This window comes from Homalodisca vitripennis, chromosome 4 (genome assembly GCF_021130785.1).
Source record: "Homalodisca vitripennis isolate AUS2020 chromosome 4, UT_GWSS_2.1, whole genome shotgun sequence".
Taxonomy (NCBI): domain Eukaryota; kingdom Metazoa; phylum Arthropoda; class Insecta; order Hemiptera; family Cicadellidae; genus Homalodisca; species Homalodisca vitripennis.
In genome coordinates, this window is record NC_060210.1 from 149785309 (window position 1) to 149799943 (window position 14635).

General features: G+C 31.2%; 2 protein-coding genes across 5 annotated transcripts in view; one reads left to right on the forward strand and one right to left on the reverse strand.

Moving 5' to 3' along the window:
- The window catches only part of LOC124360327 (constitutive coactivator of peroxisome proliferator-activated receptor gamma-like), a 124828-nt gene that overhangs the window by 43094 nt on the left and 67099 nt on the right, over window positions 1-14635 (forward strand). The gene's annotated exons all lie outside the window — the stretch shown is intronic.
- Window positions 1-14635, reverse strand: part of LOC124360326 — an 87655-nt gene that overhangs the window by 15642 nt on the left and 57378 nt on the right. For all 3 annotated transcript variants that reach the window (XM_046813852.1, XM_046813853.1, XM_046813854.1), the window contains exons 11-12: window positions 10295-10511; window positions 3709-3926 (exon numbers count right to left, since the gene is read on the reverse strand). In XM_046813852.1, coding sequence (XP_046669808.1) covers window positions 3709-3926; window positions 10295-10511 — 435 coding nt within the window. The remainder of the gene's footprint in view (window positions 1-3708; window positions 3927-10294; window positions 10512-14635) is intronic.

Genomic DNA, 14635 nt, shown 5'->3' on the forward strand with positions numbered 1-14635 from the left:
ATTCTCCCTGTCTTTTTTCAGACTATTAACATTTATGTCTCCCATAACAAGAATCGGGTGATTCTCGGCCCTCGTTTCTTCAATTGTCGCTGAGAGTAAGGTTAAAGCTTCTTCAAGTTGTCCTGGTGGGGTTCTGTAGACACCTAAGATGTATAGCTGCCTTTCACCCTAGCGATACTTTGATCATGCCCATCTCACATGTCAGCTCTTTGTTGTGTTCTATGATTATGGGTTGCGCAGCTGTTGCTAGTTCATCTTTGACAAAAATGGCGACACCTCCCTTTTTATGGTCTTCACAGCTGAAATGTGTTTTTAGGCAGTACTTAGGCAGTCTGGTGTTTTCCATTTGATCTTTTTTAAGCCCATGCTCGCTAATTATGATTACGTCGGGGTTGGTTTCTTCTAGAAGGTGATTTAGCCGGTTTGATTTTTTACTTATTCCCTCTAAATTTTGGTGTAAGACGGAAAGTTTATTTGGGACTTTTTTTATACTTTGAGTTTTTGTTTTTCCCTGTTTCGTTTGGTTAGGGATGTAAGATTTTCACTTTGGCATTGTCTAAAAAAGTAAGTGAGCAGTCAGGATGTACTGTCTTGAGTGTTCTGTAAAAATTAATGTGTTTGAGGAAAAAAACATAGTAGCTTTCATCCTCTGCTTTTAGCTTAGCATGTAGCGGGGGTCCATGACTTAGTTTCATCGTGGATTTTTCTATGGGTTTTTTAGCCACTTTAACAGGTGAGGATATTTCAGGTTTCTTAAGTTTCTCTTGGGCTTTTGCGACTTGTAAAGAGATGATTTGGAATGTTTTCCCTTGATTTTTTAAGGGTTCTTTTGTGCTGGTCTCTGTCCACACATTTTTAAGTTTTTTTTTGTGCATGTTTGGATGTTTCCTGCAGTCTGTGCTTTCTTTGAATTGCCATTAGTCAGAGAGGTGTTTGGTTTTTTAGAGCAAGTTTGGCTATTTTCTGTGAGCATAACTTTGTCAGAGTCAGTCAAAAGGTCATTTGTCTGCTGTAGCTCAGATAACTTGTTGTTGTTTAAAAGAATGGTTTCAATTTGGGCTGTCATCGTTTTAATTAGAGTTTCCATGCATCCCTGTTTTGTTTTTAGCTGGACAATTTTATTTAGCAGGGATGGCGAGTTTGAAGCTGGTTGTGATTGTTGGTTTACGTTGGGTGCTATTGTTTGTACAGAGACATTAGTAGTCCTAATATTGGAAAGAGTTGTTTCATCATTGTTCCCTACTTTACTTCTTAGGAGCTTTGTCTCTTTTTCCAGGTCTTTTATTTTCTTAGTGTACTCATTTATGGCTTGGCCAAGTTTCCTATCGTTTTCTTCATAAATGGTTTGTGATTCTAGTGTGAACTGTTTTTCCCTCTCCAGTTGACTTTGAGTTTGCTCCAGTTGTTGAAGTAAATTTTCAATTTTGGTGATACGAGTTTCCTCTGTTTTTTCTAACTCTTCAATTTTTGCTTCAAAACTCGTTAATTTAGCTTCTAACCTTAGGTTCTGTTCTTTCAGGATCTTATTTTCTTCAAGCAGTGCAGAGCCTATTTTAGCGGCTAGTTCTAATTTGTCTTGTTCATTTTCTGTGTCTTCAAAGTAGTTGTTTTCAACCAGGCTGTTTTCAAGCTCTTTAATTGACCCTTTGGGTGATTCAACTTGGCTGTAAGCCTTAACGTGGTTGGTGCTGTCATGTTTAAGATAGATAACTCTGCTTAAGTAAAGTTTTTCAACTTCAAAGAGAGCTTCATTGAGTTTCTTGTTTCTAAAATTATCAGTCTTTGTCTTCCCAAGGGTTAGTTTAGTATTTTCGTTGTAAGGGTACAGATCACATTCCTTCACGATGGCTGTTTTTCCATCGCCAAAGAAGGTGACATTGTGCTTGATAGGTTTTCCGCTTTCATCTGAAATTAATTCTTTAATTTCGGCTGGCCAATAAGAATAGCCCTTAAGTTTAGCAAAGACCATGTCTCTACTGTTGAACATTGTAAGGATTAGCCTCTTCGTTAATAGATATGGATTGTCAAAGATGAAACTGTTTTTTATAGTGAGGTTTGTCAAACTCCTCTGTGTTAAAATTACTGGTAATCCTTTGTGGTAATCCACATAGGATGTAATGTTCATTACATGTAATGTAATGAATGTAACAATTATTGTGGAACCTAAAATTGACAATAATAAATTGATAAATAAATAAGTATATAAATATTATTATTATTTATAGATCATAAAAAATTTAACAAAAAAATAAAGACTATTAGTAAGAACAGTGAACAAGAACAAAAATAAACTATTTAAAGAATCAACAAGTAAAAAGGTATTTTGATCAACGGACAATATATTACTGACTTATGCCAGGGTGTTCTAGGAATTCCTCAATGTTATAAAAAGGATTTGCCAACAGCCAGTCATTGAGTTTTTTTTTTAAGAAAAACCTTACAACTATACAATTTAACAAAATAACTTAATATAGACTTTTTTGCACATGACAGAATGGCTATTTAACATTTTACTTAATCGCATTATTGAAAACTAATATTATCTTTATTACGTGTATTGTATGGATGTAGGTCTTCATTAAGTATCATTCCTGGTAATTTTTTTAAGGAGTAAGCAGCAAGTTCAAAAATGTAAAGATTGACAACAGTATTAATTTTTAAACTAATGAATATAGGCTTGAAATGATCTAATGGGGCTGAGACATTAATTATTCTAATCTAGTATTAAAAAGAAGGTTGTAGAAATCTCACATATACAGCGTGTTCCAGAACTCTCTATCAATATTTTCAGGTATTATTCCTGGACCAAAGGCAAAACAAAATATATTAAAACTTTCAAAAACTGCCCAAATAGCTGCCATTTCACTTTTTTCACCTAAATATTTTTATTTGAGAACGGTTGTTGCAATGACTTAAAATTTAGTATGTACGAGTATCTTTAAATCCTAATTACAGAAAAATGATTAATTTCTTAGAAGCTTTATTTTCAAAATAGCAGCTTCCTAAAATATTTAAGTATAAATATCTTAAGAAGCAACATATGATAAAAAATTACAGATATTTCATTTTAGTTAAGCCATTTAATTACAAAACCAACAGTACCAAGTTTAAGTAAAATTACTCGATAGGTAAGAGAGATAAAGCATTTTTTTTTACTGTATACAACAACAATATCCTCTGTCATTATTTGACAGCACTATTTTGTGAGACACAACAATCAGCTGTTTTAATGTTAGCTGCTCTAATCAGCTGATTACAACATTACATTGTTGTTGAACTGTGGTCATAATATCCTTACCTACTCCAGGATTTAGAGTTCTTTTTATTAAAACATAAGAAAATAAAAATTTTTATAATTTCTAAAAATGTTAACTTTATAAGGTATAAAATATAAATTACATAGATCAATTATGTTTTTTAAATTTGTGTTTTATGTGCACAGCAAAAAAAATGGAGAATTAACGAAAGGAAAATGTAACATTTCTCTCAGTTGACCAGAAGATGAAAGAATTTATAAAGAGACCTACTGTTTTAAAGTTTACTATAACATATTTAATATTTCTAATTAAAATTTATAAGGAATAATCTGCTAAAAGTTTATAAATACAGTAGTTATGAGAAGTTAATATTGCTGTGCTGATAAAATTTTATATCGTTTTGTGATGTACAAATACATTGTATTTGTGATTGGGACATTGTATTGCATACCTGATATGGTATTTGAAGAACATGAGCGTCCAAAGATGCATCAAATCTGTAAAACAATTCCTCAGTTTTAGTCATCATAGGTGTTAGCTGACAGTCCACGTCCGGCTCTGGGTAAAAACAACGTGATCTAGTATTACGTCGCTGAAATTCTTTTTTCCATTTCCCATCAAAGTATACAGCACTGACTAGAATGGAATAAGTTTCTCGGGTTATGAAACCTGTAACAAAGAATTAAACTGTGATATGGCTTTTAGTGGTGTAGTGAATGTACATACGCTTTGTTTCACATGTCCAGTAGACCAATGGCTCTAGATTGATGTTAGTGATATCAGGGTGCCAGATTTTATTTATAGAACCAAAATGTCTAAATAATTAAAACTTGAGCAGTCATCAATAAAATAAAATAAACTAAAGTGGAGATGTACATGACAGTACGTACTAGTGTATGGTCAAGAATCAAGAATATTTTTATTGCCATCCCACACAACAATGCATTGACAAAGTCATAGAGTTTAAAATATGTCCTTAAAACCTATATAATATACAATATACAAATACAAACACATACACAAACCTTAACATAGCCTACATGGCACAGTTATATCCTTAATGCTGAGCATACATGCATGAACTACATGAAAATCCTATTACTTATATTGTAAAGATATATTTCTTCGATAGAATAGAATGCATTTTGCTTCAACCATTTAGACACAGCTATTTTAAAATTATTACATGAAATTTCCCTAACTTCTAATGGTAACTTGTTAAAGAGCTTTATGCCTATATACAGATAACTATTATGGGTTTTAGCTAGCCTAGCATGTTTTTGGTTGATTGAGTCTTGGTTTCTTGTATAATGTGTATGTATTGAGCTTCTTAAGTCAAATTGTTCTAAATTTTCTTTTACATATATAAAACTCTGTAATACAAAAATACAAGGGAGCGTAAGTATATCATATTCTATAAAATAAGGTTTACACGAGTCACTATTGCTAAGATTAAACATTTTTTGCACAGTCTTCTTTTGGCACAGAAAAACCTCTCTAGCTCCGCTGGAGTTACCCCAGAGAAGGGTACCATATGTAAGGTGGGAATACATGGTGTGGCAAAGGTGCAGACTGTGTTGCTGATCTACTGACTGAAAACCAGTTAGTCAGCCAGCTTCAGTGTTTTTTGAAGTGTCTGAAGAAGACAGCATTTCTGTTAAAGGTCTCACAGGATAAAAAGTTTTAAATATTGGTAGTTGTGGTTTTTCAGTATATAGATTACTATAAGAAACCAATTTAAGCTTCATCTACAGCCTTAGTCCAATCATTGATGGACTAAAAACACCTGATAAGCAAGTCATAAGTAAATAATAAAGAGTTGAAACTCACACAGGTGTTAGAACAATACCAGTGGAATTTTTTCTCGAAAGTCTCTAATTTTGCTTTGATGGATTTTTATCAGACTCACAATAAACTAAAAAATATACTCATACAACCAACTCTACAAAATGAAAAAGTATGTATAAGAATCAATTAAAATCAACCAAAATATTAAATCAATAGCAAAACATTTGGCCAGATCTTCCATTGCAGTCTTTGGGGATGCTGTCAGAGTCACTCCAAGGTTTTAATGTAAATCACATTGGAATGTTCTTGACCGATGAAGGAGAGACAGCCAACTCATATATGCTTGAATACGGGTTATTGGCAACAGCTCAGACTGCAGTGCTGTCATTTGTAGGCGGTCACTGCAATTATGTATACTCACATGTTATATTACTTTGAATTAAATAAAGTTTGTTTAAATTAAATAGTAAATAATAGCCTCATGTTAAAGTAAGGATTCACAACAAATGTGGCACACTTAAAAATAATAACCTGAAATAGACAAGTTTTTATCATACTGTAACCATCAGCGAGCCAAAATTTGATAATGTTTACACATAGAATATATTTATTACAATAATTTCAAGTTAAATGTCAGTTGATTGGCCTTCAACGTTCACACTTCCAAGCTGCCGGTTTTTGTACAGAATCTTTGCTTTAATTTTCATATTTTATGTTAATGAAATGGAAAAAACCATATATATATATATATATATATATATAAAATAATATATATATATTATTCTCTCACGTGCGTGTTGAAAGTTACAGCATGTACTGCTATACAGACGTCAAACTTTTAATTAACACTGTATACTAATATATCTGAATACTAACAAATAGTTGAGAGCATTATAAAATGGATTAAAAATTAATTTTGCTAAATATAATTTATACTTATTTCTTCTAGTTCATAACTAAACTGTAAAATTCATTTAAACTCCTTTGGACTTATACAAAATAATATCTCAAGTTGGAATGGTACAGTTACCATTACATCTGTAACAGAGTGTTTCTGCTACCATAATTCGTTCACTAACATTTTTTTTTTTCTTTTATTGCACATTAAACTGCACCTTGTCAAAGTTTTATCTAATTTCCCTTATTTCTTGTTGTTTATAGTTTTTTTTTTTTTTTTTTTTTTTTTTTTTTTTTTTTTACTGTTAGATTTAAGAGGTACCATACTCATGATGCGATTGCATACAATATTAAAATCTTGCTCATATAGATTAGTGAGTTCATTGATTATATTTATGTGCCAACAACGCATTAAGTGAATGGATTCTCTAGAGGCCTCGTCAAAATTATTCTTGCTAAGTTCGTAAGTCCTTTGTTCCCCCATAATACGTCATCAACCGATAATACATCATTTATACTTTCATCTAGCAGATTGTAGAACTCTCCTCCTCATTACTATAGAGACTGTTTATGGCTTACAGTGCTGATATTAGTTTTAAAACAACGTTCTAGCAATTGTTCTGATTTACTAGTTTACTAATTGAAGTATTTCAATAAAATTCGTTATATTCCTTCATGCCCCTCTGTTAAACACCAATTATTTTAGTTACTACTTATTCTCATATCCAATATATTAAGGCAAGAGCTTTTGAATTACATTTTTCAATGTACATAATGTACACAATACAAATAATCTGGCTCAAACAAAATTGTGTCATAAGTGCTCAATATTTTTTTAACATTTTTATAAAAATTTTCTGTAATTTAATTTTATGTTTGATTGTATAAGTAACAAATCCACAAATTGAAATATATTACAAATTAAAAATTCTTGTAAACTATTTAGAACTTAAAACATTTTTGAGATGAACATGAAAGTGAATTACGGCCAAGAAGAAAATAATAGTCTGAAATATACTAAAATGTTTTATAATTGTGTTAAAATTTCTAAAAGTTTCTCAAGAAACGCTAAATACCTAATTTTGTATTGCACCTCCAAAAGTTGTTACCAAAAATCAACCCTTGGAAGAAATTACATTTAAAGTATCTCTCTATCTCTCTCTGAATTAGCTTCAGATCAGTAGTATTCTAACATTGTGTTCCTTAAAAGTATTTAAAATACGAAAATAACAAAAATATTTGTGACATAATGGAGATAACTACTTATTATATTTATTCTCTTAAGTGATTCATTCAAATTCAAATTCAAATTCAAATAATCTTTATTCATATTTGTACATTGAAATACAATAAATAGTGTCACAATTCATCAGACTATATCTAAGTATGTTCCAGATATAATTTTTATCTAAAACCTTATAGTTAAATGTCTAAATCTATGCTTTAATACATTGTCGAAAACATTTTAAAATTTCAATTAAGTTGCATGTTGTTTCTTAGGCTATAAAATTCGTCAAATGTATAAAAAGCATTTTTAAGCAAGAAATTCTTTAGCAATAACCTGAATTTTTTCTGATCATTTATTTCGCCAATTTCTTTTGGAATAAGATTTAAAAACTTTACACCATTATATGTGGTTTTCTTCTTAAACAATTCTAAATTATGATTATCCAAAACTATTTTATTTTTATTACGTGTGTCGTAATGGTGAATATCATTGTGTGTTAAAAATTTTCCTAAATTAATTTTGACATAAATAATACATTCTAAAATATACAGGCTATGAACTGTTAAAATTTTTAAATCAATGAAATGTTGTCGTACCGAGTCATCATTATGTAAATTTAACATTGCTCTTACAGCTCTTTTTTGGCAAATTAAAATTTTATGGAGATTTTGGTTGGATGTACCTCCATACACACATATTCCGTAAGATACATGCGTTTGAACGTGAGCATGAAATACACTTTTTAATACAGTTAGATTACATAAGTTAGACAACCTTTTTAGAGCATAAATTCCAGAATTAATTTTAGTTAAGACATGGTCAATATGCTGATCCCAACTCAGATGGCTATCAATGTAAATACCTAGGAATTTGGTTTTAGGAACTTGGGATATGACCTCAGTATCAATATGAATTTGGACTTGGCTATCTTTCCTATTTTGTTTTGTTGTAAACAACATGTAATTAGTCTTTTGAGCGTTTAAGATTAAATTGTTATTAAAAAAGAATTCTTGTAATTTTGATAGTTGAATAAAAGAGTTTATTTCTAGTTCTGTATCTGTCTTTGTAGAGATAATAAGATTGGAGTCATCTGCGTAAATGCAGAGTTGGTTTTTTGTTTGGTTAATTTGACTAAGACACCTAGGCATGTATTTTATGTAGCAGATAAATAACAATGGGCCTAAAATTGACCCTTGGAGTACCCCATACTTAGTTATTTCTGGTTTTGATTTATATTTCAAAATTTGGTTGTTGTTTACTTTGGCTATTTCTACAAATTGTTGTCTGTTTGTTAAATAGGATTCAAACCACTTTAAATAATAATTTTTTATTCCTAATTTGTTCAATTTTTGTATCATTTTAATGTGGGAAATACTGTCAAAAGCTTTTGACAAGTCCATGAAGATTCCAGCTACTTTATTTTTCCTATCCATTGATTCAATAATTGATTCTATAAAGCAAATTAAAGCAGTAATGGTAGATTTGTTTTTTCGGAACCCATGTTGTTCAAAGTCAAAAAGATCATATTTTTCTAAATGTGTCACTAGTCTTAAATACATTGCTTTTTCAAAAATTTTAGAAATTGATGGTAAAATGGATATCGGCCGATAATTTTGAATTTCAGTTTCCTCACCTTTTTTAAAGATTGGTATCACTTTTGAAATTTTTAGTTGACTAGGAAAAATCCCTGAGATGAAAGAAGCATTTATTAAATGTACTAAGGGTTTTATTAAGGGGTCCTTTGCAAATTTAATGATTTTAATGGGGACCTCATCGTACCCACTAGACCACTTGTTTTTTAGAGAGTTCAAGATATCATTTACCTCTTTTTCATCTAATGGGGGACACCTAAATTCGGGAATTTTGGTAGGAGTTATATCTTCATCATGAGTTGGGGGCATACCACTTAACAGGTTTTCAATAATATTAACAAAATAATTATTAAAACTATTTGCCACTTGGCTAGGGTCTGAAACACTCCCCTTATCAGACTTTAAAACATAACTTTTCTCTGCTACCTTGGATGAAGTTTTCTTTGTTTCTTTATTTATGATTTCCCATAAGGTTTTACCTATGTTTTCAGAGTTTTTAATCTTTTCATCATAAAAACTTCGCTTTGCATTCATTAAATTACATTTATATTGTTGATTTTTATTCTTAAGACCTCTCTTAAACATCTCTAAGCCTGAGTTTCTAGCTAATTTGTTTAGATGGATGAGATTATTTTTCTCTTCCTTTAGTTCTTCTGAAATCCATGTTTTTTTGTTTTTGTTGGATTTTTTTAGAATTTTCGGGAAAGATAAATTAAAATAATATTGAAAAATGTTGTGAAAAGTGTTGTATTTATTTTCGATAGACGATTCAAAAAGGGTTAGCCAATTTTCTTTTTCTAAAAGTGATTTAAATAAATTCATGTTATCTAGAGAGAAATTTCGTGTCCAAAATTTTAAATTTTGATTATTTGTATTGTTTTGAAAATTCATTAGTTCTATTATTTGTCCATCGTGATCTGATAGTGCAGTTACCACTCCTTCAACTTTTAACTGATCCATACTTATATTAGTTATTATATTATCAATACATGTCTCAGACGTGGCAGTGACTCTAGTTGGGAAGTCAATTAAATACTTCATTCCATTTCTTAAAAGAATATTCTTTAGCTCTTTTGATTCATTTGTATTTTTAAGGATGTCAATATTGAAATCACCCATGATGATGACATACTTTCCTTTAGATATTAAAAATTCAAACAAGTTATTCAGACGAATTAAAAACTCTGAATTTTCGAATTGTGGGGTTTTGTATATTCCTACCAATAAAAAGCTAAGCTTGTCTGTTTCAAATCTAGCACTACAGCATTCAAACAACTTATCTTGACACAGTACATCTATTTTTGTGGAAACCAGTTGTTTCATCTTTAAACTCTCTTTGGCCAAGATAACTACGCCGCCTCCTGTTGTAGTGCTGCGTGTATAATTTGTAGTTTGGAAATAATTTAGAAGATTAAATCGTTCCAGCTCAATGTTATTCATATTATGTTCGGTTAAAACTATTATGTCTGGATTTAATTCTGTCAAAATAACTTATGATAATAAGTTCATAAGTGATACAAATTAGGACCTACTTTGATCCAGAAGTGTGGGAATAAGTCCTCTGGTTCTTGTGTTTATCCAGCTGTTGATGTAATTCGTCACTATCTGGGGTTGGTTAAAATCTTGGCGATTTACTTCTGCATCATAGTAGTCTTTTATTATCCTTGTGTAGGTGTCATTTGTTACAAGGGCTTTGGATACAAATGCTTGAGCAACACAATCAACAATCACTCTTGAAGAAACAGATCTCTGAAAAGGATTGAAAAATGTCATTTAATTCATAATTTAGAAAATCAGTTTTTTATCCTTGTTATCATACAGTAAATTAAAAATATTAAACAGTATCAGAACAAGTTAAAAGTATTATGGTGTAGTACAATGAGGGCCTACATAAATAATTAACTAATCACCTTGACATCAGTGACATCATGCTTTTCCCTCAGAAGTCGAGGTATATTAATCATGCACATTTTTGGAGGAATTCTTCAAATGTTGGGTAATGTAGAACAATTTTGTTTGTAGAGGTTTTGTCTTCTGCATTCCACCTTTGCACCAAAATACCCAGAGAAAAATCACACAAGTGTCTAGTTCACTAACAGATGACTGGAGATAAGCACAGTAAACAGTGTTGTGATCAAAGCACTCAGTATGTTTTGTCAAAGTAAAGTTAGTATGTGATGCGCACAGAAACGAAGTGGTAAATTATTCTGTAAGGAAACAAATATGTACCAGGAGTTGGGTATAACTTACACAAAAATTAAACTGGTAACAGAGTTGGGCATGGACTGTAGAGGGGGATTTAGAAATACCAGCCACTCAAGAATATTTTCACATGGGCTGCTCTAGTACAAATAAGTTTTTTACAGATATATAAAAAACAATATTAACTAAAAACAAATGGTAACAATATTGTAAATAATATGATCTGTAATGGAATCCAAGCTGTTAAAAGATCAATTTATAACTTAATAGCTTCTTATTAAAATTTGAGAATTGGGTACGCTTTATCTTTAACCTTTATTCAATTATAAAGGTCTTTAATGTCAAATATAAACAAACGTGACATACATAACCGTCACAACTACAACCGTTTATTTGAGGTAAAGGAACTTTCAAATTGACACAAAATAATTACTGCCAATACAAATATTTAAGTAAGTCAGTCACATTTTTCAGAGCCCTAGGCTTCTTAAATTTCCCAATAACGAACGGAGTTAGTTTATGATCGCTTGAAGCATTTACACAAACTAAAACAGTGAGTCTATCTTTATTTTTTTTTTTTTTTACGTATTGCGCTAGACTCGTCACCACCAGCCAAGGTTGAGTTCGGTAAACAACGCCACAAAAGACAGTCACATCTTCATTGTAAATTTGGGCAGGAGATAAACTGTATTCATAAACAAGCTTTTGGAATGTTAATTCGTACTCATTTGCAGCAGACAGATTTTATTTCACCAGAAACGTCTAATCTGCGTATACCATGACGAGTTTTTCTCATAAATATTCATTCCATATTGAATACACCTTCAAACTTTTTGTCAGCTGTACATAGTTTTAGTAAATTATTGGTTATGAGCAGAAGGGGGTAGTTAACAGCATATGCAATCACACAGCAATAGGTAGTTCGATTTAAAAAGTGTATATTTGCCAGGTTTTGAGTAACAAAAACCTAACAGATTAATTGTTAGAAAATTTTCTAAGCACATTCACATCTTAGGTAAGATTCAGTCCCAGGAAAACTCCATCCATACTTTAGATCACTTTTTGATTAGACGGCTTTAAACTGTACAGTAGAACCACAATAATCCGGCACTCAATACTTCAGCACCCGCAACCCGCAATTTTGTTAGCGCTAGGTACAGTACAGTAGTTATGTTCAGAATCATTCAAGTCGGGCTAATCTTGACGGAAGCGGGAAGATGAGATTGAACCCTGTCACAAGCGTTTGGAGAAGCCAGTAACAGGGCCAATGATTATTGAAAAGGCCAAATTGTTTCATGAAGAATTGAACTTGCCTGAAAATGAAATGCCAGCTTTCTCAAAAGGTTGTCTTCACAATTTTAAAGAAAAATATGATGAAATGATGGAAACAGTAGAGAGGATGGTCTGTTGAAAGTAGTAGAATTAGGAGAGCTCAACACAAGGTCTCCCATTGCTTAAGTTTTTTTCTATGTCAGATCGTCCCTGACAATTGCAAAATAAACCAACAACCATGGGTATCAACCCAAGAAATTGTTCACCAGGTTTCTTCCCTTAACAGTCTGTCTCAATTAAATAACTTGACAGCAGCCTTGTTGAAAACAACTTTCTAGGAAACTCAGGCAGTTAGAAATACATACAATGGCAACAAAAATAGGGTCAGTTCTAACGGAAAAACATGAGCACTTGAAACGAGTAATAGTGGAACTAAAAATAGAGCTTTGTATGGTGAATTAATTGTACTATAATGATTGTAAAACGGGAAGGCTATTGTTTGGAACTTAAAACAAATTCCGTGGTCAATTTGCTTAAGACAAGTGCACCTTTGCATACAAACCTTGATCGAAGCTTCATTTTTATATGAGCAACACTTAGTTGTTAATGGTGAATGTCACTCCATGGGATTTGGCTGAGTGTTAGTGAATATTTTTACATTGGTCTTATGGATAACCATAATGGTAAAGAGAAAATAGCAGAATAAATACATTTGTAAACAAGCTGAGTACAATCATAAGGTTGCACCTTGTGACATTTTCATTCCTAGAGATAAAAGAAAAAATAGTAGAGAGGAAAGTCATTTTCATAACCATGGAATTTGGCTGAGCCATGGAATTAAGACTATAATTTGGGACACAATTTCTCATTTGTCTGCTGGGGGATGTAAATCCTCTTTTCTGTATGGTTGTGCATAGATTTATTTATCTGTCTGCATGACATCTCAAGAATGAAATGTGCTATAGATTTGAAATTTTGGTAGTAACGTCAGTGAAATCTGTTACATGACACCTGGTTTGGTGTACTCCTTGTCTTACCAATATGGATATGGAGTGTCATGCAAAATTTTAAGTCTACAGCTCAATCTTTTCTCAAGATATGATTCATAAGGCAAACAGACAGAAGAGGAATTTTGTCATCATCCTGAGTGATTTTAAAATTTTAAGTCTAGCTCTATAGTTCTTGAGATATCATGAGAATTTACAAAAAAAATTTTGATCACTGAGTAATAAGCTTTGCTAACATTCAACTAATGAGAGAACTTCCAACTTTCTAGTAATTACACCTGTATTAAACCAGTAATACAAAATAAAAACAATAAAGTTTCTCCTATACAGACTTCTCCGACTAAAGATTGGTTTTTAGTTAAAAAGAACATATCCCTGCTACCTGAAGTAAAGAAATAAAAACATAAATGGACACAATTAAAGGTATATCCAGGAAACAGTGTTAGACCTGTAGTTTAAAACTGAGAGTCCCTTTGAAAGACCACAAAAACCATGTCATATATATTTTAGTAGGAGACATTAAAAACTGAAAAACGTCGCTTGCTAAGTTGGAAAACTCTCTTCCAATCATAATAAATTTTTTTTAAGTAGTAAAATTCAAAGCTTAGAAGAAGAAATGAAATATTATGAAAAGTGTATTGAGAACAACATATTCTGTAACTACTGTGATCTGCAACAGTTCTATAATTGATAAAAATACTTGTGACCATGCATGTGGATATGTATGATCTGGGCATGTGATTTGTAAAACACTTGTAAACGTTAAAATACCTATGACAAATGAAAAGGCTGAAACTGCTAAAATCGCTGTAGTCTCATAATATTAGTGAAACGCATATAAATATATGTTGCTGGTACAGACATAGCAAACAGAAAACCAATCTGCTTTCACTTACATTGTTTAGCTCTTTCCCACAGGAAAGTGAATAGATTCAAGGAATGGACAATTGGAATTCAATAAATCTATCACAATTAACACAATACTAAAAAAAATTAGAGTAAAAATAATTTAATAGATTTTTACATTAAAATGGACAAATAAACACCCAAACTAAAAGCTTGAAGCACTAACACACCAACCCTAGAGGCGTAGTTTGGTAATAATACAACCTGAGTTAATATATACCAGTAGTTATTAATTTAAACAAACTCTCCAATAATATAAAGTTTTTATTTTTGTGAGGCCTTTCGTACTCAATGAGTACATCTTCGGACTCACACAACTGAATAAAAGTAATAATAACAATAGTAACATAAACAATTTTGTACTAAATAAAAACATATGTCATTAAAAATACAAAGAGGTAATATTCTATGACAGCACAGTATGTTATATGTATAAATAAAAATAAAGTTTATATTTAGTTAAATCAAATAAAGTAACAGTGAAAT